The sequence below is a fragment of the Salvelinus fontinalis genome, chromosome 6 (assembly GCF_029448725.1).
Source record: "Salvelinus fontinalis isolate EN_2023a chromosome 6, ASM2944872v1, whole genome shotgun sequence".
NCBI classification, from domain to species: domain Eukaryota; kingdom Metazoa; phylum Chordata; class Actinopteri; order Salmoniformes; family Salmonidae; genus Salvelinus; species Salvelinus fontinalis.
The window spans coordinates 60619318-60643515 of NC_074670.1; the positions used below are offsets into that span (position 1 = coordinate 60619318).

At 44.9% G+C, this 24198-nt stretch overlaps 1 protein-coding gene across 1 annotated transcript in view; it reads left to right on the top strand.

Annotated features, from left to right (window-relative positions):
• LOC129858239 (annexin A5-like) overlaps positions 1-23958 on the top strand; it is a 32621-nt gene extending 8663 nt beyond the window's left edge. The window contains exons 4-13 of the mRNA XM_055927305.1: positions 4284-4378; positions 5624-5737; positions 15142-15232; positions 20075-20154; positions 20480-20530; positions 21556-21649; positions 21751-21846; positions 22077-22135; positions 22277-22399; positions 23496-23958. Of these exons, the coding sequence (XP_055783280.1) occupies positions 4284-4378; positions 5624-5737; positions 15142-15232; positions 20075-20154; positions 20480-20530; positions 21556-21649; positions 21751-21846; positions 22077-22135; positions 22277-22399; positions 23496-23555 (863 nt within the window). The 3' untranslated portion in view covers positions 23556-23958. The remainder of the gene's footprint in view (positions 1-4283; positions 4379-5623; positions 5738-15141; positions 15233-20074; positions 20155-20479; positions 20531-21555; positions 21650-21750; positions 21847-22076; positions 22136-22276; positions 22400-23495) is intronic.
• Positions 23959-24198: the final 240 nt, after the last annotated feature.

Below are 24198 nucleotides of genomic sequence, written 5' to 3' on the forward strand. Positions count from 1 at the left end.
CCAGATAACATTATAAGCGGTAACTTGCTTTATGGCATAATTAAGTCTGGATAACAAATCTATTTCAATGTTGCCCAGGAAATGCCATGAATTGTCTCAGCCCTGATATTAATTTTCTGTATCCCAGAGGTATTGATGCCTTTTAAAAGTATTGGTATTGATTGTTTGTGCGTTGGTCTCGTCATTTCCCGTGTGAGAATAGGTCTATATGTTGATCTAGTGCTTATTAAAGGGACAGTTCATCCTCCAGATGAAATTACATGGTTCTAATCTAATTGAGGTCCGTAGATTTCCTTGAATACGTATAGCGTGGTCCAGGCCAACATAGTTTGTCCATGTTTGTTCTTACCTTTCAAACCACAATGTCACGCCCTGGCTTTAGTATTCTTTGTTTTCTTAATTATTTTAGTTAGGTCAGGGTGTGACATGGGGAATGTATGTGTTTTTTGTAGTGTCTAGGGTGGTTGTAAGGTTTAGGGGGTTTATTAGAGTAATTGGGTTTATGTTTAGTATAGAAGTCTAGCTGTGTCTATGGTTGAGTGTAGGTATCTAGGAACGTCTATGGTTGCCTGAATTGGGTCTCAATTAGAGACAGCTGGTTAATGTTGTCTCTGATTGGGAGCCATATTTAAGGCAACCATAGGCTTTAGCTGTTTGTGGGGAATTGTCTATGTCAGAGTGTTTAGTGTCAGCACTTATGTTTGTAAAGCTTCACGGTCATCTGTTTTGTTGTATAGTGTTCGTGTCTTTTTTCGTCTTCTTTCTTTAATAAAGAAGATGTACTTTCCACGCGCTGCGCCTTGGTCCTCCCTCAGTCCCTTTGACGATCGTGACACACAATGACCAAACTATCTTTATGGAATATGGACTCAGCTCAACATAGGGCATGGAAATCACTGACAAACATTGATTTTGGGGTGAATCATCCCTTTATTGTTGTAAACACAAACTGAATTTCTTTACTTGGTTCACTACTGTAACGGTCGTCTTTCGGTGAGTGAGTAGACCAAGGCGCAGCGGGTGATGAATACATAATGTTTTATTGACAAGACGGAAAAACACGAAAACGAAATACACTTGAAATATTTAACAAAATAACAAAACGAACTAGACAGACCTAAACTATGAACTTACATGAAACGAGGAACACATAAACAGGAACGACCGAACGAGACGAGACAGTACTGTGTGGTGCAAAATGCACAGACACAGCGACAATCACCCACAAACAAACAGTGAGAACAACCTACCTTAATATGACTCTCAATTAGAGGAAAACGCAAAACACCTGCCTCTAATTAAGAGCCAACCCAAAACCAACATAGAAACAGAAAACATAGACTGCCCACCCAAAACTCACGCCCTGACCATCACACACATACAAAACAACAGAAAACAGGTCAGGAACGTGACAGACCCCCCCCCCCTCAAGGTGCGAACGCCGGGCGCACCAGCACAAAGTCCAGGGGAGGGTCTGGGTGGGCATCTGACCACGGTGGTGGCTCAGGCTCCGGACGCTGTCCCCACACCACCATAGTCACTCCCCGCTTCTGTATCCCCCTCCCAATGACCACCCTCCAACTAAAACCACCTAAATGAAGGGGCAGCACCGGGATAAGGGCCAGCACCGGGATAAGGGGCAGCACCGGGATAAGGGGCAGCACCGGGATAAGGGGCAGCACCGGGATAAGGGGCGGCAGGTCCTGGCTGAGGGACTCTGGCAGGTCCTGGCTGAGGGACTCTGGCAGGTCCTGGCTGAGGGACTCTGGCAGGTCCTGGCTGAGGGACTCTGGCAGGTCCTGGCTGAGGGACTCTGGCAGGTCCTGGCTGAGGGACTCTGGCAGGTCCGGGCTGAGGGACTCTGGCAGGTCCGGGCTGAGGGACTCTGGCAGCTCCGGGCTGAGGGACTCTGGCAGCTCCGGACTGAGTGGCAGCTCCTGACTGTCGGGCAGCTCATGACTGTCGGGCAGCTCATGACTGTAGGGCAGCTCATGACTGTAGGGCAGCTCATGACTGTAGGGCAGCTCATGACTGTAGGACAGCTCCTGACTGTAGGGCAGCTCCTGACTGTAGGGCAGCTCCTGACTGGCTGGCGGCTCTGGCAGCTCCTGACTGGCTGGCGGCTCTGGCAGCTCCTGACTGGCTGGCGGCTCTGGCAGCTCCTGACTGGCTGGCGGCTCTGGCAGCTCCTGACTGGCTGGCGGCTCTGGCAGCTCCTGACTGACGGACGGCTCTAGCGGCTCCTGACTGACGGACGGCTCTAATGGCTCGGGACAGACGGGCGGCTCTAATGGCTCGTGGCAGACGGATGGCTCAGAAGGCGCTGGGCAGACGGATGGCTCAGAAGGCGCTGGGCAGACGGATGGCTCAGAAGGCGCTGGGCAGACGGATGGCTCAGAAGGCGCTGGGCAGACGGATGGCTCAGACGGCGCTGGGCAGACAGATGGCTCAGACGGCGCTGGGCAGACAGATGGCTCAGACGGCGCTGGGCAGACAGATGGCTCAGACGGCGCTGGGCAGACAGATGGCTCAGACGGCGCTGGGCAGACAAATGGCTCAGACGGCGCTGGGCAGACAGATGGCTCAGACGGAGCTGGGCAGACAGGCAGTGCAGAAGGCGTTGGGCAGACGGCCGACTCTGCCCTGCTGAGGCGCACAGTAGGCCTGGTGCGTGGTGCCGGAACTGGAGGTACCGGGATGACGGCACGCACTTTAAGGCTAGTGCGGGGAGCAGGGACAGGGCACACTGACCTCTCGAAGCGCACTACAGGCCTGGTGCGTGGTACCGGAACTGGAGGTACCGAGCTGAGGGCACGCACCTCAGGGCGAGTGCGGGGAGAAGGAACAGTGCGTACAGGGCTCTGGAGACGCACAGATGGCTTAGTGCGTGGTGCCGGAACTGGAGGCACTGGACTGGAGACACGCACCATAGGAAGAGTGCGTGGAGGAGGAACAGGGCTCTGGAGACGCACAGGTGGCTTAGTGCGTGGTACCGGAACTGGTGGTACTGGGCTGGGGCGAGGAGGTAGCGCCGGAAATACCGGACCGTGCAGGCGTACTGGCTCCCTTGAGCACCGAGCCTGCCCAACCTTACCTGGTTGCATGCGCCCCGTAGCCCGTCCAGTGCGGGGAGGTGGAATAACCCGCACTGGGCTGTGTTGGCGAATCGGGGACACCATGCGTAAGGCTGGTGCCATGTAAGCCGGCCCAAGGAGACGTACTGGTGGCCAGATATGTAGGGCCGGCTTCATGACATTTGGCTTAATGCCCAATCTAGCCCTACCAGTGCGGGGAGGTGGAATAACCCGCACTGGGCTATGCACCCGTACAGGAAACACCGTGCGCTCTACTGCGTAACATGGTGTCTGCCCGTACTCCCGCTCTCCACGGTTAGCCTGGGAAGTGGGCGCAGGTCTCCTACCTGCCCTCGGCCCACTACCTCTTATCCCCCCCCCAAGACATTTTTGGGTAGTACTTGCGGGCTTCCAGCCTTGCTTCCATGCTGCCTCCTCATAACGTCGCCTCTCCGCTTTCGCTGCCTCCAGCTCCGCTTTGGGGCGGCAACACTCCACTGGCTCTGCCCAGGGTCCTTTACCGTCCAGGATCTCTTCCCATGTCTAATCCTCCTTTTCCCACTGCTGCTGTCGTTGCTGTCCGTTAACCCGCTGCTTGATCTGGGTTTGGTGGGTGATTCTGTAAAGGTCGTCTTTCGGTGAGTGAGTAGAACAAGGCGCAGCTTGTGATGAATACATAATGTTTTATTGACAAGACGGAAAAACACGAAAACGAAATACACTTGAAATATTTAACAAAATAACAAAACGAACTAGACAGACCTAAACTATGAACTTACATGAAACGAGGAACACATAAACAGGAACAACCGAACGAGACGAGACAGTACCATGTGGTGCAAAATACACAGACACAGCGACAATCACCCACAAACAAACAGTGAGAACAACCTACCTTAATATGACTCTCAATTAGAGGAAAACGCAAAACACCTGCCTCTAATTAAGAGCCATACCAGGCAACCCAAAACCAACATAGAAACAGAAAACATAGACTGCCCACCCAAAACTCACGCCCTGACCATCACACACATACAAAACAACAGAAAACAGGTCAGGAACGTGACAACTACACCATTATAAATAGAAAATGTGGTAACTAACTAGTTATTCCAACTAGCAATTCTAACTAGCAATTCATGATCAAGACATGTTCTCATGTCACTGATTTAAGATGAATTACTGTAAGTTTGTCATCATGTTTGACAGGCACTTATGAGGACACCATTCTCATGCTCTTGGCATCACGCAGCAACAATCAACGGCAGGAAATTAAGGTGGAGTACAAGAAGGCCCACGGAAAGGTGAGACAGGAATCTTACAGGTCTGATTGAAGCCTACAGGTCATGTCACCAACCCCATCACTCATCAGCCAAAACAAGGGTTACCTAAGGGAAAACAGTATGCCATTTTTTCTACTGTTACTGAATAAGAGTAGAGCATATGCACACCCAATGGCCTTGTGCAGGATATCCAAGTATGAATTTCAATAAGAAGAATCCATCCACATACTGCCAAAATGCTTTACTGTTATTCTCAGATATGGGGTTTATTAGTAGGGGAAGATTGGCATGACGGTATTGCCATTGCGCAGATGTCACGTAGCCAACAGCACTGGGACTGGGAGAGGTTTGTGACTTATCCGTAATGAATAGCATCCGTCCAATACCTACGGTATAGGCCCTCATGAGAGTTCGGAAATATTATCCACCCACACATGCCATAAATTGCTTTACCTGCCACCCACCTACCTACCCACCCACAATCTCTCCATCCACACATATCCCTCCTCCCCCTCTTTCTCTTTGTCAGTCTCACTTTCAAATTGTTGTTTATTCATCCACCCCTCTCTCTTGCTCTCTCTTTCTCTGGCGTCTGCTTGTTCAGATCGGCACTTCAAAAATACCCAAATCTATGATAAACAGCTGATAAAAATCTATTTCGATATACACTTCTGTGAGTAATGTGTTGAATTGTCTGGTGGCTTAACATAAGAGGAAAGCCAACAAGAAATGTAGTTATCAGGGTGTCTGATAACTCTCGCTCTCTCTCCAGTATACTGTATGTATTAGGAGTGAGTCAACTCATGTTTTTTATTGTCAATACTAATAAATTGAACTCTCGCTCATAAACCAAGTGTTTTACACTTCTATGTGCACGTTATCAAAACACCCGTTAATCATTCAAATGCATTAATTGAGGTAGGGATTTCTGCTCTGTTATTCTTTGTGTTTTCATTTTTCTTTAAACAAACACTTCTTCCATTGTCAAAGTTATCTGAATATCAATCATACATTTTTAAAATAATTTTAGAAATTGATTGAGGTAAGGAATTCAGCTTAAATATGTTTTGGTTTGTTTTTTTAAAGGTCCAAATCAAACACTTATTCCATTGTTCAAAGTTAAAAAATTATAGGCTATTTTATCCTCATGATCTTGTGAAGAATTCAAATGTATTAATTGAGTAAGAGATTTTGGCTCTATTTGTCTAAAGCAAGCACTTCTTCCAGTGTCTAAGTTATCTTAATATTGACTTTATTTTTCCACAGGATCTTGTGAGTGATTTAAAGTCGGAGCTGGGAGGCTTGTTCGAGACGCTCGTTGTGGCGTTGATGACGCCTCCCATTTCCTATGATGCCTCTCAACTCCATAAAGCACTCAAGGTAAAGTACAGCAATGTACAGTCTATGTTTTGTTATGGCTCCAATAATAAGCCATGTATTGTGCAGCCAAACGTGAGTCTACATAGAATGAAGGTAAAGTACAGTTTAAGGTATGTAGAATTAGGAATTGTATGGTATTTTACCATCAGGTACAGTATGTGCAGGATATTGGTTATGTGTCTAGATTATTTCAGGTGAACGTTAACATGCTCCATAAATTAATGCTCTTAAACCTAGCTCTCCTGTCACGGTCATCGTTGCATGAAGTGAACCAACGCGCAGCGTGGTAAGTGTTCATGATTTAAAAACACTTGAACAAAATAACAAAGAGAAAAACGACAACGAACAGTTCTGTCAGGTGCAGAAACACAAAACAGAAAATAACTACCCACAAAACACAGGTGGGAAAGTAGACAGCTGTCCCTGATTGAGAACCACACCCAGCCAAAACAAAGAAATACAAAACATAGAAAAATGAACATAGAATGCCTACCCAAATCATACCCTGACCAAACCAAAATAGAGACATAAAAAGCTCTATAAGGTCAGGGCGTGACATCTCCTGAAATATGTTCTTCTTTCCCTGCAGAAAGCAAGTCCATTATAGGCTACACTAATGAAGTGTAATATGTGTGGCCATGTTTTTCATCTTCCATGTAGCCCTGTTAGGTTTGTCCAAGACTGATTGAGTACAATGGTACTGCTAGGCTTTGGCAGGGTCCGAGGTTAAAGGAAAACTCCACCCCAAAACAATCTTTTGTTATTTCTTTCATTAGTCCATTGTTGATATAGTCCCAAAATGTTTTGCATGTCAGTGGTCAAGTTTTCAAGATATTTAACTTTCAAAATACAGAAATAAAGCTGGTATGATGCATTTTACATAAAAAAGTTATATCTGTATATTTTGAAAACTTACTGACATGCAAAACATTTTGTGACTATATCAACAATGCACTAATGAAACACTTCAATCAATCAATCAATCAAGTTTATTTTATATAGCCCTTCGTACATCAGCTAATATCTCGAAGTGCTGTACAGAGACCCAGCCTAAAACCCCAAACAGCTAGAATGCAGGTGAAGAAGCACGGTGGCTAGGAAAAACTCCCTAGAAAGGCCAAAATCTAGGAAGAAACCTAGAGAGGAACCAGGCTATGAGGGGTGGCCAGTCCTCTTCTGGCTGTGCCGGGTGGAGATTATAACAGAACTATGCCAAGATGTTCAAAAATGTTCATAAGTGACAAGCATGGTCAAATAATAATCATGGATAATTTTCAGTTGGCTTTTCATAGCCCATCATTAAGAGTTGAAAACAGCAGGTCTGGGACAGGTAGGGGTTCCGTAACCGCAGGCAGAACAGTTGAAACTGGAATAGCAGCAAGGCCAGGTGGACTGGGGACAGCAGGGAGTCGTCATGCCCGGTAGTCCTGACGTATGGTCCTAGGGCTCAGGTTCTCAGAGAGAGAGAAAGAAAGAGAGAACGAGAGAATTAGAGAAAGCATACTTAAATTCACACAGGACACTGGATAAGACACGAGAAGTACTCCAGGTATAACCAACTGACCCTAGCCCCCCGACACAAACTACTGCAGCATAAATACTGGAGGCTGAGACAGGAGCGGTCAGGAGACACTGTGGCCCCATCCGAAGATACCCCCGGACAGGGCCAAATAGGAAGGATATAACCCCACCCACTTTGCCAAAGCACAGCCCCCGCACCACTGGAGGGATATCTTCAACCACCAACTTATAATCCTGAGACAAGGCCGAGTATAGCCAACAAAGATCTCCACCACAGCACAAACCAAGGGGGGGCGCCAACCCAGACAGGAAGATCACGTCAGTAACTCAACCCACTCAAGTGACGCACCCCTCCCAGGGACGGCATGAAAGAGCACCAGTAAGCCAGTGACTCAGCCCCTGTAATAGGGTTAGAGGCAGAGAATCCCAGTGGAGAGAGGGGAACCGGCCAGGCAGAGACAGCAAGGGCGGTTCGTTGCTCCAGAGCCTTTCCGTTCACCTTCACACTCCTGGGCCAGTCATATGACCTACTGAAGAGGTCAATCATATGACCTACTGAAGAGATAAGTCTTCAGTAAAGACTTAAAGGTTGAGACCGAGTCTGCGTCTCTCACATGGGTAGGCAGACTGTTCCATAAAAATGGAGATCTATAGGAGAAAGCCCTGCCTCCCGCTGTTTGCTTAGAAATTCTAGGGACAATTAGGAGGCCTGCGTCTTGTGACCGTAGCGTACGTATTGGTATGTACGGCAGGACCAACTCGGAAAGATAGGTAGGAGCAAGCCCATGTAACGCTTTATAGGTTAACATTAAAACCTTGAAATCAGCCCTTGCCTTAACAGGAAGCCAGTGTAGGGAAGCTAGCACTGGAGTAATATGATCAAATTTCTTGGTTCTAGTCAGGATTCTAGCAGCCGTATTTAGCACTAACTGAAGTTTATTTAGTGCTTTATCCGGGTAGCCGGAAAGTAGAGCATTGCAGTAGTCTAACCTAGAAGTAACAAATGCATGGATTAATTTTTCTGCATCATTTTTGGACAGAAAATTTCTGATTTTTGCAATGTTACGTAGATGGAAAAAAGCTGTCCTTGAAACAGTCTTGATATGTTCGTCAAAAGAGAGATCAGGGTCAAGAGTAACGCCGAGGTCCTTCACAGTTTTATTTGAGACGACTTTACAACCATCAAGATGAATTGTCAGATTTAACAGAAGATCTCTTTGTTTCTTGGGACCTAGAACAAGCATCTCTGTTTTGTCCGAGTTTAAAAGTAGAAAGAAGCATTTCGTATACATTGTTTGTCTTCAGAAAGGCAGTGAGTTGCTGCGCAACAGCTTTTTCTAAAATTTTTGAGAGGAATGGAAGATTCGATATAGGCCGATAGTTTTTTATATTTTCCGGGTCAAGGTTTGGCTTTTTCAAGAGAGGCTTTATCACTGCCACTTTTAGTGAGTTTGGTACACATCCGGTGGATAGAGAGCTGTTTATTATGTTAAACATAGGAGGGCCAAGCACAGGAAGCAGCTCTTTCAGCAGTTTAGTAGGAATAGGATCCAGTATGTAGCTTGAAGGTTTAGAGGCCATGATTATTTTCATCATTGTGTCAAGAGATATAGTACTAAAACACTTAAGTGTCTCTCCCGATCCCAGGCCCTGGCAGAGCTGTGCAGATCCAGGACAGCTAAGCCCTGGAGGAATACGCAGATTCAAAGAGGAGTCCGTAATTTGCTTTCTAATGGTCATGATCTTTTCCTCAAAGAAGTTCATGAATTTATTACTGCTGAAGTGAAAGCCATCCTCTCTTGGGGAATGCTGCTTTTTAGTTAGCTTTGCAACAGTATCAAAAAGAAATTTTGGATTGTTCTTATTTTCCTCGATTAAGTTGGAAAAGTAGGATGATCGAGCAGCAGTGAGGGCTCTTCAGTACTGCACGGTACTGTCTTTCCAAGCTAGTCGGAAGACTTCCAGTTTGGTGTGGCGCCATTTCCGTTCCAATTTCCTGGAAGCTTGCTTCAAAGCTCGGGTATTTTCTGTATACCAGGGAGCTAGTTTCTTTTACAAATGTTTTTCGTTTTTAGGGGTGCAACTGCATCTAGGGTATTGCGCAAGGTTAAATTGAGTTCCTCAGTTAAGTGGTTAACTGATTTTTGTCCTCCGACGTCCTTGGGTAGGCAGAAGGAGTCTGGGAGGGCATCAAGGAATTTTTGTGTTGTCTGAGAATTTATAGCACGACTTTTGATGCTCCTTGGTTGGGGTCTGAGCAGATTATTTGTTGCGATTGCAAACGTAATAAAATGGTGGTCCGATAGTCCAGGATTATGTGGGAAAACATTAAGATCTACAACATTTATTCTATGGGACAAAACTAGGTCCAGAGTATGACTGTGGCGGTGAGTAGGTCCAGAGACATGTTGGACAAAACCCATTGAGTCGATGATGGCTCCGAAAGACTTTTGGAGTGGGTCTGTGGACTTCTCCATATGAATATTAAAATCACCAAAAATTAGAATATGATCTGCTATGACTACAAGGTCTGATAGAAATTCAGGGAACTCAGAGAGGAACGCTGTATATGGCCCAGGAGGCCTGTAAACAGTAGCTATAAAAAGTGATTGAGTAGGCTGCATAGATTTCATGACTAGAAGCTCAAAAGACGAAAACGTCATTTTTTTGTTGTAAATGTTAGCAACACCTCCGCCTTTGCGGGATGCACAGGGGATATGGTCACTAATGTAACCAGGAGGTGAGGCCTCATTTAACACAGTAAATTCATCAGGCTTAAGCCATGTTTCAGTCAGGCCAATCACATCAAGATTATGATCAGTGATTAGTTCATTGACTATGACTGCCTTTGAAGTGAGGGATCTAACATTAAGTAACCCTATTTTGAGATGTGAGGTATCATGATCTCTTTCAATAATGGCAGGAATGGAGGAGGTCTTTATCCTAATAAGATTTCTAAGGCGAACACCGCCATGTTTAGTTTTGCCCAACCTAGGTCGAGACACAGACACAGTCTCAATGGGTATGGGTATGGCTGAGCTGACTACACTGACTGTGCTATTGGCAGACTCCACTAAGCTGGCAGGTTGGCTAACAGCCTGCTGCCTGGCCTGCACCCTATTTCATTGTGGGGCTAAAGGAGTTAGAGCCCTATCTATGTTGGTAGATAAGATGAAAGCACCCCTCCAGCTAGGATGGAGTCCGTCACTCCTCAGCAGGTCAGGCTTGGTCCTGTTTGTGGGTGACTTCAGAGATATTTAAACACACACATACTAATGCAACTACTTGAGAGGCAATTAAACACACACACTTACTTGTTCCATCAATATTGTCCAAGTTGGTTTGTGTGACATCGGCTTTATACATGTCAGGTCTGTATATTACATGAATATTTATATCCATACTGTCACACCCTGGCCTTAGTTATCTTTGTTTTCATTATTATTTTAGTTAGGTCAGGGTGTGACATGGTGAAGTATGTGTTTTTTGTATTGTCTAGGGTGTTTGGTTTAGGGGGTTTAGTAGAATAGATGGTTTAATGTTCAGTGTAGGTGTCTAGGAAAGTCTATGGTTGCCTGAATTGGGTCTCAATTAGAGACAGCTGGTTATTGCTGTCTCTGATTGGGAGCCATATTTAAGGCAGCCATAGGCTTTAGCTTTTTGTGGGTCATTTTCTATGTCTAGTCTATGTTGAACGTAAGTAGTTTGTGTGTGCACTTGCGTTTGTAGCTTCACGGTCGTTTGTTGTTTTTGTTAGTTTGTATAAGTGTTTCGTGTTACGTCTTTGTATAATAAAAAAGAAGATGTATTCATATCATGCTGCGCCTTGGTCCAATCTCTCATATCAAGACGATCATGACACATACGTTGCACACATACAATTGCCCATATGACAAGCCCTACAGGTACACTCTGGGGCTTGTTATTATGGGCAATATGTGACATGGTGAGGTTGGACCCAGGTGCAGAGAAGAGACCAGATGAGGAATCAGCGGTTAAGGATAAACATAAACATTTACTGAGAAACGGTAATGGAAGGATCACAATAACACTGGGAAAACAACAAACACTAAGTCTCGAAAACTCACTCGGGAGACAAATGCACATGGCACATAATTCAAGTTTCAGCAAAGGACAACAGAAAACACACCTATTTTAACAGGGAAATCATAATGAGTGAATAGGACACACCTGAGTGTCGTTAATGTCTCTAGGACGGTCTCTGCCGCCCTCTGGTGATAGGTGGAACCATGACAGTACCCCCCGTCTAGAAGCGGCTCCAGCCACGGAGCCAGGGCGACCACCATGTAGTTGGTTGAAGTCCCGAACAGGTACCGGATCCAGGATGTCCCGGGCAGGCACCCACGTCCGTTCCTTGGGCCGTAGCCCTCCCAGTCCACCAGGTACTGCAGGGTGCCTCAGACCCGACGAGCCTCCAACAGATGCCGGACAGTGTAGGCCGGGGGACCATCGACAAGTTGAGGGGGCAGAGGGGCAGGTGTGAGGGAGAGAAGGGACTGGTCCTTACCAGCTTGAGATGGGAGACATGGAAGGATAGACAGACCCTCATAGACCTGGGAAGCTGGAGGCGATAGGTGACCGGGTTGATACGACTCAGGATGGTCCGTAGCGTGGAGCGAGCTTCTGCGAGTCCACCTTTAAGGGAAGATTACGGGTGGACAGCCACACTCGTTGACCCGGTTGGAGGAGCCTAAAGAGGCCTTTTGTGCCGATTTGCCTGCTGTTGGTGTCGGGCAGATGAACGGAGCAAGGAGGATCGCACTCTGATCCAGGTGCAGCGACGTCGTCAAATGAACGCCTCGGCTGATGGCACCCCCACTTTGGCCTGTTGTTCAGGGAGCGGGGGGGGGGGGGCTGTTGACAGTGGACGAGTTTGGCACTGTGTTGTGAGCATACTCTGCCCAGACGAGAAACTTGCTCCAGTTGCTGGCCTTGGTGGACGAAACAGTGGAGGAACTTCTCCAGCTCCTGGTTGGCCCTCTCTGTTTGCCCATTTGACTGTGGGTGGAACCTCGAGGAGAGACTCACCAACACCCCCAACAGGGAGCAAACAGCGTTCCAATACCTTGCAACGAACTGTGCCCACGATCCGAGACAATGTCCTGGGGAAGTCTGTGTAGTCGAAAGACGTGTAATCATGAGATCAGCTGTCTCCTTCGGGCAACTTGGGTAAGACAATGAAATGGGCTGCCTTGAAGAACCGATCACGACCACCAAGATAGTGGTAAGCCCTTGGGATGGAGGTAACCCTGTGATAAAGTCTACGGACAGGTGGGATCTGGGCTGACTGTGTATGGGCAGAGGTTGGAGCAACCCAGCAGGTCGCTGTCGTGAGGACTTGCATTGGGTACAGGTGGAACAGGCCGCAACAAAGGATCTCACATCCTCAATCGTGTTGGGCCACCAGAATTTCTGCCTCAGGAACTCTAGTGTCCGATTAACCCCTGGATACCCAGTTAATTTAGAGGAGTGTCCCCATTGTAGTACTCAGGAACGGGCTGATCGAGGAACATAAAGTCTGTTTGTGGGACCCCCGCCGGGCTCAGGTTCTCGGGTCTGGGTTTGTTGTACCGTGGTCTCTATACTCCATAACACAGGAGTCACAATGCGGGGCATCTGCTTTCTGATTTTTGGGTGAAGTTGAACCTGTTAAAAAACAGAGCCCACCTAGCCTGGCGAGCGTTCAACCTCCTGGTTTCTTGAATGGAGACTAAGTTCTTATGGTCCGTCCATATCACGAAAGGATGAGGGCGGCAGAGACCGTCCTAGAGACATTAACGACACTCAGGTGTGTCCTATTCACTCATTATGATTTCCCTGTTAAAATAGGTGTGTTTTCTGTTGTCCTTTGCTGAAACTTGAATTATGTGCCATGTGCGTTTGTCTCCTGAGTGAGTTTTCGAGACTTAGTGTTTGTTGTTTTCCCAGTGTTATTGTGATCCTTCCGTTACCGTTTCTCAGTAAATGTTTATGTTTATCCTTAACCGCTGAATCCTCATCTGGTCTCTTCTCTGCACCTGGGTCCAACCTCACCATGTCACATATTGCCCATAATAACAAGCCCCAGAGTGTACCTGTAGGGCTTGTTATATGGGCAATTGTATGTGTGCAACGTATGGATATAAATATTCATGTAATATACAGACCTGACATGTGTAAAGCCGATGTCACACAAACCAACTTGGACAATATTGATGGAACAAGTAAGTGTGTGTGTTTAATTGCCTCTCAAGTAGTTGAATTAGTATGTGTGTGTTTAAATATCTCTGAAGTGTTTCATTAGTGCATTGTTGATATAGTCCCAAAAGGCTTTGCATGTCAGCAAGTTTTCGCATGGAATAGCCTTCATTTCTCAGAACAAGAATAGACTGATGAGTTTCAGAAGAAAGTACTTTGTTTTTGGCCATTTTGAGCCTGTAATCGAACCCACAACTGCTGATGCTCCAGATACACAACTAGTCTAAAGAAGGCCAGTTTTACAGCTTCTTTAATCAGTACAACAGTTTTCAGCTTTTTAAAATGATAAACTTGGATTAGCTAACACAACGTGCCATTGGAACACAGGAGTGATGGTTGCTGGTAATGGACCTCTGTACGCTGTATGTAGATATTCCATTAAAACAAATCTGCCGTTTCCAGCTACAATAGTCATTTACAACATTAACAATATCTACACTGTATTTCTGATCAATTTGATGTTATTTTATTAAAGGACAAAATGTTTTTTTTTCTTTCAAAAACAAGGAAATGTGTAAGTGACCCCAAACTTTTGAACGGTAGTGTATATAGGGTGAATAGTGCACTAATTAAGTAGGTGGAGCAGCATATACCATGTACAGACTTGTCTTTTTGAATCATGCAGACTGTTTCATGTCCACGTGTACTAGCTGGTTGTTACAGAATGGCTAGCCAGATACTCAAATCAAATCAAATCAAATTTATTAGTCACATACACATGGTTAGCAGATGTTAATGCGAGTGTAGCGAAATGCTTGTGCTTCTGGTTCCGACAATGCAGTAATAACAACAAGTAATCTAACCTAACAATTCCGCAACTACTAATATGTACATAAAGATATATGAATGAGTGATGGTACAGACGGCATAGGCAAGGTGCAGTAGATGGTATAGAGTACGGTATATACCTATGAGATGAGTACTGTAGGGTATGTAAACATAAAGTGGCATAGTTTAAAGTGGCTAGTGGTACATGTATTACATAAAGATGGCAAGATGCAGTAGATGATATAGAGTACAGTATATACATATACATAAGAGATGTGTAATGTAGGGTATGTAAACATTATATTAGGTGGCATTGTTTAAAGTGGCTGGTGGTACATTTTTACATAATTTCCATCAATTCCCATTTTTTAAGGTGGCTGGAGCTGAGTCAGTTTGTTGGCAGCGGCCGCTAAATGTTAGTGGTGGCTGTTTAACAGTCTGATGGCCTTGAGATAGAAGCTGTTTTTCAGTCTCTCGGTCCCTGCTTGGATGCACCTGTACTGACCTCGCCTTCTGGATGATAGCGGGGTGAACAGGTAGTGGCTTGGGTGGTTGTTGTCCTTGATGATCTTTATGGCCTTCCTGTGACATCGGGTGGTGTAGGTGTCCTGGAGGGCAGGTAGTTTGCCCCGGGTGATGCGTTCTGCCGACCTCACTACCCTCTGGAGAGCCTTACGGTTGTGTGCGGAGCAGTTGCCGTACCAGGCGGTGATACAGCCCGACAGGATGCTCTCGATTGTGCATCTGTAGAAGTTTGTGAGTGCTTTTGGTGACAAGCCGAATTTCTTCAGCCTCCTGAGGTTGAAGAGGCGATATTGAGTGGGCTTGTCTAAGGGTCTCTGATTGTTGTTCCCCAGGGGGTGGGGACGGATGACGACGTGCTGATTGAGATCCTAGCGTCTAGGACCTGCGCCCAGATTAAAGACATCGTCAAAGTCTACAAGAAAGGTAAGAGGTTAAATGTGTCATGACACATTCATAACATATCCCACTGGGCAAAAACTGGTTGAATAAACATTGTTTCCATATCATGTCAACAGAAAAATCTACGTGGAAAACTGATTGGATTTCAAAAGTCATCACCGTAAGGGAATTTCGTATTTTTAACCTGGGTGATATTTTCTGTTGATTTCACGTTGAATTCAAATTAGTTTGACATTAAAATCAAAATATAACGTTCAACTGGAGTATGTGCCCTGTGGGATTCATGCAACCTCTACAAGGAAGAGCTTAGGTTCCTCATATAAGAGCACAAGGCGAGACCCAGATGCTGACATGGGAGGCAGATGTTTTGAGTCTTTGATTTTATTACATCCAAAAGGAGTAGGCAAGAGAATGGTCGTGGACAGACAAAAGGTCAAAACCAGTTCAGAGTCCAGGAGGTACAGCTTGGCAGGCAGGGTTGAGGTCAGGGCAGGCAGAATGGTCAGGTGGGCGGGTACAGAGTCCAGAAAACAGGCAAGGGTCAAAACCGGGAGGACTAGTAAAAGAGAATAGAGAACGCAGGAGCACGGGAAAAACACACTGGTTGACTTGGAACATACAAGACAAACTGACACAGAGAGACAGGAAACACAGGGATAAATACACCAGGGATAACAAGTGACACCTGGAGTGGGTGGAGACAATAACAAGGACAGGCGAAACTGATCAGGGTGTGACACCTCAAGGAAAACAGGTAGCACTTAAATGGGTGGTATACAGTACATAAGCATTCATAACACCTTTATGAGTGTTGCAGTATCATTCCTAAAAACATCCATTACATGTTTATTCAACAGTGGAGAGAAGTTGAGCTGAACACAATCCACATGATTTTTTCACAGTCCATCAAAGAAAATTCCACATTCCACATGTTACATCCAATCTCCATAACCTGGATACCCTCCTGCTTCTACTTTGAAATGCTGGATCGGTGCCTTGCCTAGAGCTAAAGCGGTGACAGTTAGACTCTCAGAATGCAGATTTGCTCGGTGAATAGCAAGATTGCACAGATAGAGATGGCAGCTTTGCTTCTAGTCCTTAGGAAACTGTGCAGTATTTTGTTTTTTATGTATTATTTCTTATATTGTTATCCCAGAAAACCTTAAGTGTTATTACATACAGCCGGGAAGAACTATTGGATATCAGAGAGACGTCAACTTACCAGCACAACCAGCACTACGACCAGGAATACGACTTTCCCAAAGCGGATCCTTTGTCTGCACCTCCCAGGGCATTTGAACTGATTCCAGGGGCGGGGATGTATGTTTCATGATTAACAACTCAAAGTGTAATTCTAACAACATACAATAACTCAAATCCTTTTGTTCACCTGACCTAGAATTCCTTACAATCAAATGCCAACCGTATTATCTTCCAAGAGAACTCTCCTCAGATATCGTCACAGCCGTGTATATTCCCCCACAAGCGGATACCAAGACAGCCATCAAGGAACTTCACTGGAATTTATGCAAATTGGAAACCATATATCCTGAGGCTGCATTTATTGTAGCTGGGGATTTTAACAAAGCTAATTTGAGAACAAGGCTACCTAAATTCTATCAGCATACCGTTTGTAGTACACGAGCGAGTAACACAATCAACCATTGCTACTCTAACTTCCGCGATGGATACAAGGCCCTCCCCCGCTCTCCTTTTGGAAAATCTGACCATGACTCCATCTTGTTGCTCCCCTTCTATAGGCAGAAACTAAAACAGGAAGCGCCCGTGCTTAGGTCTAATCCAACACTGGTCTGACCAATCGGATTCCACGCTTCAGGATTGCTTCGATCACATGGACTGGGATATGTTCCGGGTAGCCTCAGACAATAACAATTGACATATACGCTGACTCGGTGAGCCAGTTTATAAGGAAGTGTATAGGATATGTTGTACCCATTGTGACTATTAAAACCTACCCTAACCAGAAACCGTGGATTGATGCCAGCATTCGCGCAAAACTGAATGTACGTACCACCACATTTAATCATGGCAAGGCGACTGGAAACATGGCCGAATACAAAACAGTGTAGTTATTTCCTCCGTAAGGTAAACAAGCAAAGCGTCAGTATAGAGTCAAAGTGGAGTCGCAATTCAGTGGCTCAAACACGAGACGTATGTGGTAGGGTCTACAGACATTCCCGGATTACAAAAAGAAAACCAGCCCCGTCGCGGACATCGACGTCTTGCTTCTAGACAAATTAAAAAAGTTCTTTGCGCTCTTTGAGGACAATACAGTGCCACCGATGCGGCCCGCTACCAAAGACTGTGGGCTCTCCTTCTCCGTGGCCGACGTGAGTAAAACATTTAAACGTGTTAACGCTCGCAATGCTGCCTGCCCATGTGGCATCCCTAGTCGCGTCCTCAGAACATGCGTAGACCAGCTGGCTGGTGTGATTATGGACATATTTAATCAATCCCTATCCCAGACTGCTGTCCCCAAATGCTTCAATACGCTTCAACCATTGTTCCTGTTCCCAAGAAAGCTAAGGTAACTTTGAGTGCTTTGAGAGACTAATCAATGACCATATCACATCCACCCTACCTGTCACCCTAAACCCACTTCAATTTGCTTACCACCCCAAAAGGTCCACAGATGATGCAATCGCCATCACACTGCACACTGCCCTATCCCATCTGGACAAGAGGAATACCTATGTAAGAATGCTGTTCATTGACTACAGCTCAACATTCAACACCATAGTACCCTCCAAACTCATCATTAAGCTTGAGACCTTGGGACTCGACCCCGCCCTGTGCAACTGGGTCCTGGACTTCCTGACGGGCCGCCCCCAGGTGGTGAAGGTAGGATTCAACACTGGGGCCCCACAAGGGTGCGTTCTCAGCCCCCTCCTGTACTCCCTGTTCACCCACAACTGCGTGGCCATGCACGCATCCAATTCAATCATTAAGTTTGCAGACAACACTACAATGGTGGGCTTGATTACCAACAACGATGAGACAGCCTACAGGGAGGAGGTGAGGGCCCTCTGAGTGTGGTGTCAGGAAAATAACCTCTCACTCAATGTCAGTAAAACAAAAGAGATGATTGTGGACTTCTAGAAACAGCAATGGGAGCACCCCACTATCCACATCGACAGGACAGCAGTGGAGAAGGTGAAAAGTTTTAAGTACCTCGGTGTACATATCACAGACAAACTGAAATGGTCCACGCACACAGACAGTGTGGTGAAGAAGGCGCAACAGTGCCTCTTCAACCTCAGGATGCTGAAAAAATATGGCTTGTCACCGAAAACCTTCACTAACTTTTACAGGTGCACAATTGAGAGAATCCTGTTGGGCTGTATCACCGCTTGGTACGCAACTGCACCACCCACGACCGTAAGGCTCTCCAGAGGGTGGTGCGGTCTGCACAACGCATCACCAGGAGAAAACTACCTGCCCTCCAGGACACCTACAACACCCGGTGTCACAGGAATGCAAAAAAAGATCATCAAGGACAATAACCACCCAAGCCACTGCCTGTTCACCCCGTTTCCATCCAGAAGGCGAGGTCAGTACAGGTGCATCAAAGCAGGGACAGAAAGATTGAAAAACAGCTTCTATCTCAAGGCCATCAGATTGTTAAACAGCCACCATTAACACAGAGAGGTGACTGCCTACCAACAGACTTGATATCATTGGCCACTTAAATAAATGGAACACTAGTCACTTTAATAATGCCACTTTAAGAATGTTAACATATCTCACATTACTCATCTCATATGTATATATTGTATACTGTATCCTTCACGATCTATTCTTTGCTATCTATTGCATCTTAGCCATTCTTTCACTGCTCATCCATATATTTTATACTTATATATTCTTATGCCATTCCTTTACTAGATTGTGTGTATTAGGTTTTGTTGTGCAATTCGTTAGATAATAGGTTTTGTTGTGGAATTGTTAGATATTAACTGTTAGACACTGTCGGATCTAGAAGCATAAGCATTTTGCTACACTCGCAATAGCATCTGCTAACCATGTGTATGTGACCAATAAAATGTGATTTTGATTTGAATGCAATATGCCACCGGTTCCACATATAATGGAACCTTGCTTTGAATCTGAATGTCTGTTTGTTGCACTCATTCGTATTCTAGATTGTTCTCTCGCTGGGCTATGAGAGCAGCCTGATACCTTGCTTCAAACCAATAGCATTGAAGGATGAAGGAAAGTTATATGGCCTTGGTCTAGGATAGACAGGATTACCATGCATTGTTGACCACCAATGTAACCCAATGGTAGTTCTGTGCTCACCCCTGACTAGGTTCATACATTTGTTCACTCAGTACATGCCTCTTATTAATTTAGAGCTGTCCAATCAAACTTTCTGCCTGCAGGGCATCCCATCAAAATGTGTTCACCTCAGTGCAGATCAACCCCTAGAACTTAAAAGAAACACTATATCAACTGCATCAAGTACCCAGTCTATTTTTAAGAGTACGTTCCTAGTCCTGCATCTTCAGCCAATAGACACAGCGAGGGTCTAGCGCAACAGCCTGGTCCCAGATCTGTTTGTGCTGCCTCCTATGGTCATTGTCACACCATTGTCACAGCACAAACAGATGTGAACCAGGCTAATGGCACAATAGGCCAAGGATTAGAGCCACCCTGGCCATCTGAGATGGACACCGGAGAAGGCTGATCCATCCGTTACCCTGCTAATCAAATCCCCCTGGCAGAGACCTTTGGCTAAACAGAGCACCTCCAATCAGGGTCGATTGCTGCCATTAGCAACCATTGTCAGATATAAGTGTAAACAATTTTCTGCCTTTCCCTTCTCTCTCTTCTCGTCTTTCTCAGAGTGTGGCGGGAAGCTGGAGAAAGATATCACCGGTGACACCTCAGGCAACTTCCAAAAGCTTCTAATAATGCTTCTGCAGGTAAACGAAGAGAGAAGGAGGGATAAGAGAGATACAGTATTTCCTTTCTGATAATGGGAGTGCTTTGGTGATGTCCTTATAAAGTCATGGGTGGTTCACGAAAGGTGAGGATGGAGTGAGAAGGAATGAGGAGGGAAGGGTACGTACAGTAAGTATATCATTGTCCTCTGGGTCTTGGTAACCTAACCCACAAGGTTGTCAGGTTGGGAGGGACTCAGCAAAGATTAGGTCATGAAGGGTAGACATGACTCTACTCCCATGATGCACTAACCTTTTCCCCTCGGTTCTTTTTTCTTCCCCTTTGCTCCTCTGTTCTTTTGTGTAGAGGAGCAATGACGAAGGGGTGGATGACAACAGAATTGAGAAAGACGCAAAGGTACCAGAACCCAATGAGTGGGTGGATGATCGCTAAGTGCTACGCTATAGGGCAAGACATAATTACATTTTGTCTTCAGCGCTCAAATGTTAACATGCTCAGGATATGGCTCCAAACCATTGCCATACAGTAGGCCTAAAGGACAAAGCAAGCTTCAAGTGTATCATAGTGCTCGCTGATAAATGATCGATATAAAAAATGAATTCAGTACATTTTCTTCCTGGAATGGAAAATCCCATGGACTGAAAAGCTAAAAAATGTTTTTTATTAGTTTTCATACTTGGATCAACATTGTAGTCCACAGTACATTTAAAGATTATACACATGCATATATAATACAGGTGTAACGATTTTTGTCCTCGTCTGATGAGGAATAGGAAGGATCGGACCAAAATGCAACGTGGTACGTGTCCATGTTAAATTTATTAAACTGAACACTGAAATACAAAATAACAAACGTGAAACAACGAAAAAACAAAACAGTCCTATCAGGTGACACAACACAAAACAGGAAACAACTACCCACAAACACAGGTGGGAACAGGCTACCTAAGTAAGGTTCTCAATCAGAGACAACGATTGACAGCTGCCTCTGATTGGGAACCATACCAGGCCAAACACAGAAATACAAAACATAGAACAAAACATAGAATGCCCACCCCAACTCACGCCCTGACCAAACCAAAATAGAGACATAAAAAAGGAACTTAGGTCAGAACGTGACAACAGGTCCACTGAAGGGTCCCTTGCCTTTGACATCCACTTCATTGAGCATGGCCTTATCATATTCAGTGAAACCAGTGACTGGCTCTAAAACGTTTGCATTTCTTCATAGATCATTGATCAAACTATGTTCTACTGCAACTAGTGAAGGTTGTGTTAAACAGTTGATAGTATAAGACATTCTGAACACCAAAGACAGGATTTGAGGCAAACACCTGCATACCACAGTTGTAATAACATTGCTCAGTGCGATATAATAAACTGTTATCAGTGGGATACTTGTAATTGAGTGTGTGTTTCAGGAACTGATTGCTGCTGGCAAGGGGAAGGTTGGCACAGACGAAGACAAATTCATCAACATCCTGGGCAATAGGAGCCATGAACACCTTCGACTAGGTGTGTGTGATCGCCATTTCGTTCAATCATTATAACAGAATGCATTCTGCACTTTTATTATAACATCAAATTCTCATATGTATCTTGTTTTTCACTGCAAGTGTTTGACGCCTACAAGAAGGTGTCTGGCAATGATATTGAGGACAGCATTGAGGGCGCGACTAATGGAAACCTGGAGAACTTAATGCTGGCAGTTGGTAAGACTCTACAATGATGACAAGTAACAACAGTGAAGTAAAAAAAAAAGATTAGAAAAAAATAAACAAAACTAAAATGTAACACAATTAAAGAATGACATTTCTGTATTGCATTTTGACAAATCAAGCCTAAACCACCTATCTGTCAATACTACTTGTACGTATTCCATACATGCTTTATATTGAAACATGGATGAATCATTTGGGAACGTCATCTTTCCTTTCCATAGTGAAGTGTGCTAAGAGTGTCCCAGCCTACTTTGCGGAGTCCCTCTACAGGTCTATGAGGGTATGGTCTTTGTGTTGTCATCTATCATCCCATGGAGGATTTACCAGAAAGTTTCAATTACCAACGCACATCTCCAAAAAGGCTTTAAGAGGTTAGGTTTAATTGCATTTGTAATTGTGATGTCTATTGTTTCTTTGTTAGCGTGCTGGCACTGATGACCAGACTCTGATGAGAATCATGGTGTCCAGGGGTGAGACAGACATGCTGGACATCAGAGCCTGCTTTAAGAAGATGTATGGGGCCTCTCTTTACACCACCATCCAGGTACAGTGGGCTAGTCTCTCCTCTATCCATTCTGGTACAATAGGCTAGTCTCCCTTTTAACTATTCAGGCACAATGGTCTAGTCTCTCCCCTAACTGTTTGCATATAGATTCGTTTTCAGGTACACTGGACTATTCTCTCCTCTAACCAGGTACAGTGCACTAGTCTCATCTTCACTCCGAACAACTAACCCTAATAATCTACTTCTATACTCAGCTACCACCTATCAAATGACACTAGAGAGTAGTGGAGGCTTCTGAGGGGACGATGCTCATAATAATTGCTGAAGTGGAGTCAGTGGAGTGAGATTAACCACATCAAAGACATGGTGTCCATTGGAGCCGTCCTCCCCTCAGCAGCCTCCACTGATAGAGAGTCATTAGATAGATTTTGTGTCGCAGCCAATACACTGGGAAATCACCTGAGTGACAAGTCTATTATTCCAGCTGCCTCAGCCACAAGCTCCCTAAATATTCTAGCAAGTGGGCCATTGTGACAAGCTGTTACTCTCCTGAGTCTCCTACTAGGTTTTTAGCTCATCAGTATCTGGATAGGAAGAATAAAATACCTGGTTTCAGCCCTGTTAACGTGGGAGATGACGATACCGCACTATAGGCAGAATGATGAGGGCGTACTAGAGACTGGTGTAATGCCAAATGGATAGGACCAGTAGAAACATGCAACCTCCTGTCTTGCGTCCTTACTTCCAACCCCACCATCTACAGCATCCATCATCCATTCCTAACACTGTATTATTCATGACCCAGCATAACACGCTGTCTGACTTGGTAATATTGAGCAGCCTTCCTCTCTGACTTGCGTCAGGTTGACATTGTGCGGTATGACAGTCCATTTGTACAACTGATGTAGATTTTTGTTTACACAGCCATTGTGAAGACATTGCGCAACGGTTTTGTAAACGTTTTTGTTTGCAGACTACCTCTGTTGTTTCACACAAATATCTGTCAGATGTGTTGTACATCAGCTGTACAACCTGAGTAGACAAGACCTATGTAATCCGTAGGCTGATTGTCTGCTTGGTAGTGCTGACAACACCTTTAATGCCAGTTTGTGTTTATTTGTTTACTTATTCCCAGGAGGACACCACTGGGGACTACGGAAAGGCCCTGCTCTATCTTTGTGGAGGAAATGACTGAGGACTTTTTGATGATGTGGTACTGGATGATAATGCGTGATGGCGCCACAATGAGCTACACCTGATACTCTGTCCGTCAATTATAATTAATTAACGTTAGATTTTATCTTCTGTTCGACGATTGGCTTAAGTTACCACTTCATTGTATTGGCTATGTATCTTGATTGTCCACATTCAACACATACTGAACTTAACACTGTGTGCCCTCTTTTTACCCATATTGTTCAAATACTCCTTTATTTGACTCTTATGGTCATGTGAAGCAAACTATGTTTTGTTTTGGTAAACATGTCTAATTTCAAGGAATAATGCAAGTAATATTGCTGTATCCATTTGTTCTAGTTATTTTCTTTGTTACCTAAATCAACACGCTATCTTATTCTATCTTGATTAATGCCTTTATGTGTCTGTGAGTTTGAAGTATAACGTTGCTGTTCAATTATTAAAAGGTTCATGTCTACTATTATGTTTCACTCATTAATAACAAATGAAGTTGTGAATTGCAATAGGAGTGGGGCAGATAAAGGTATCAGTCACCTCTAAGATGAGTATATCTACATGACATAGTAACTCATGTCATATCTAATAGGCCAAGTTCAGTCTTTAGTTTACAGGTCATCCAATCGAATGGCTGTGGAGTCTTT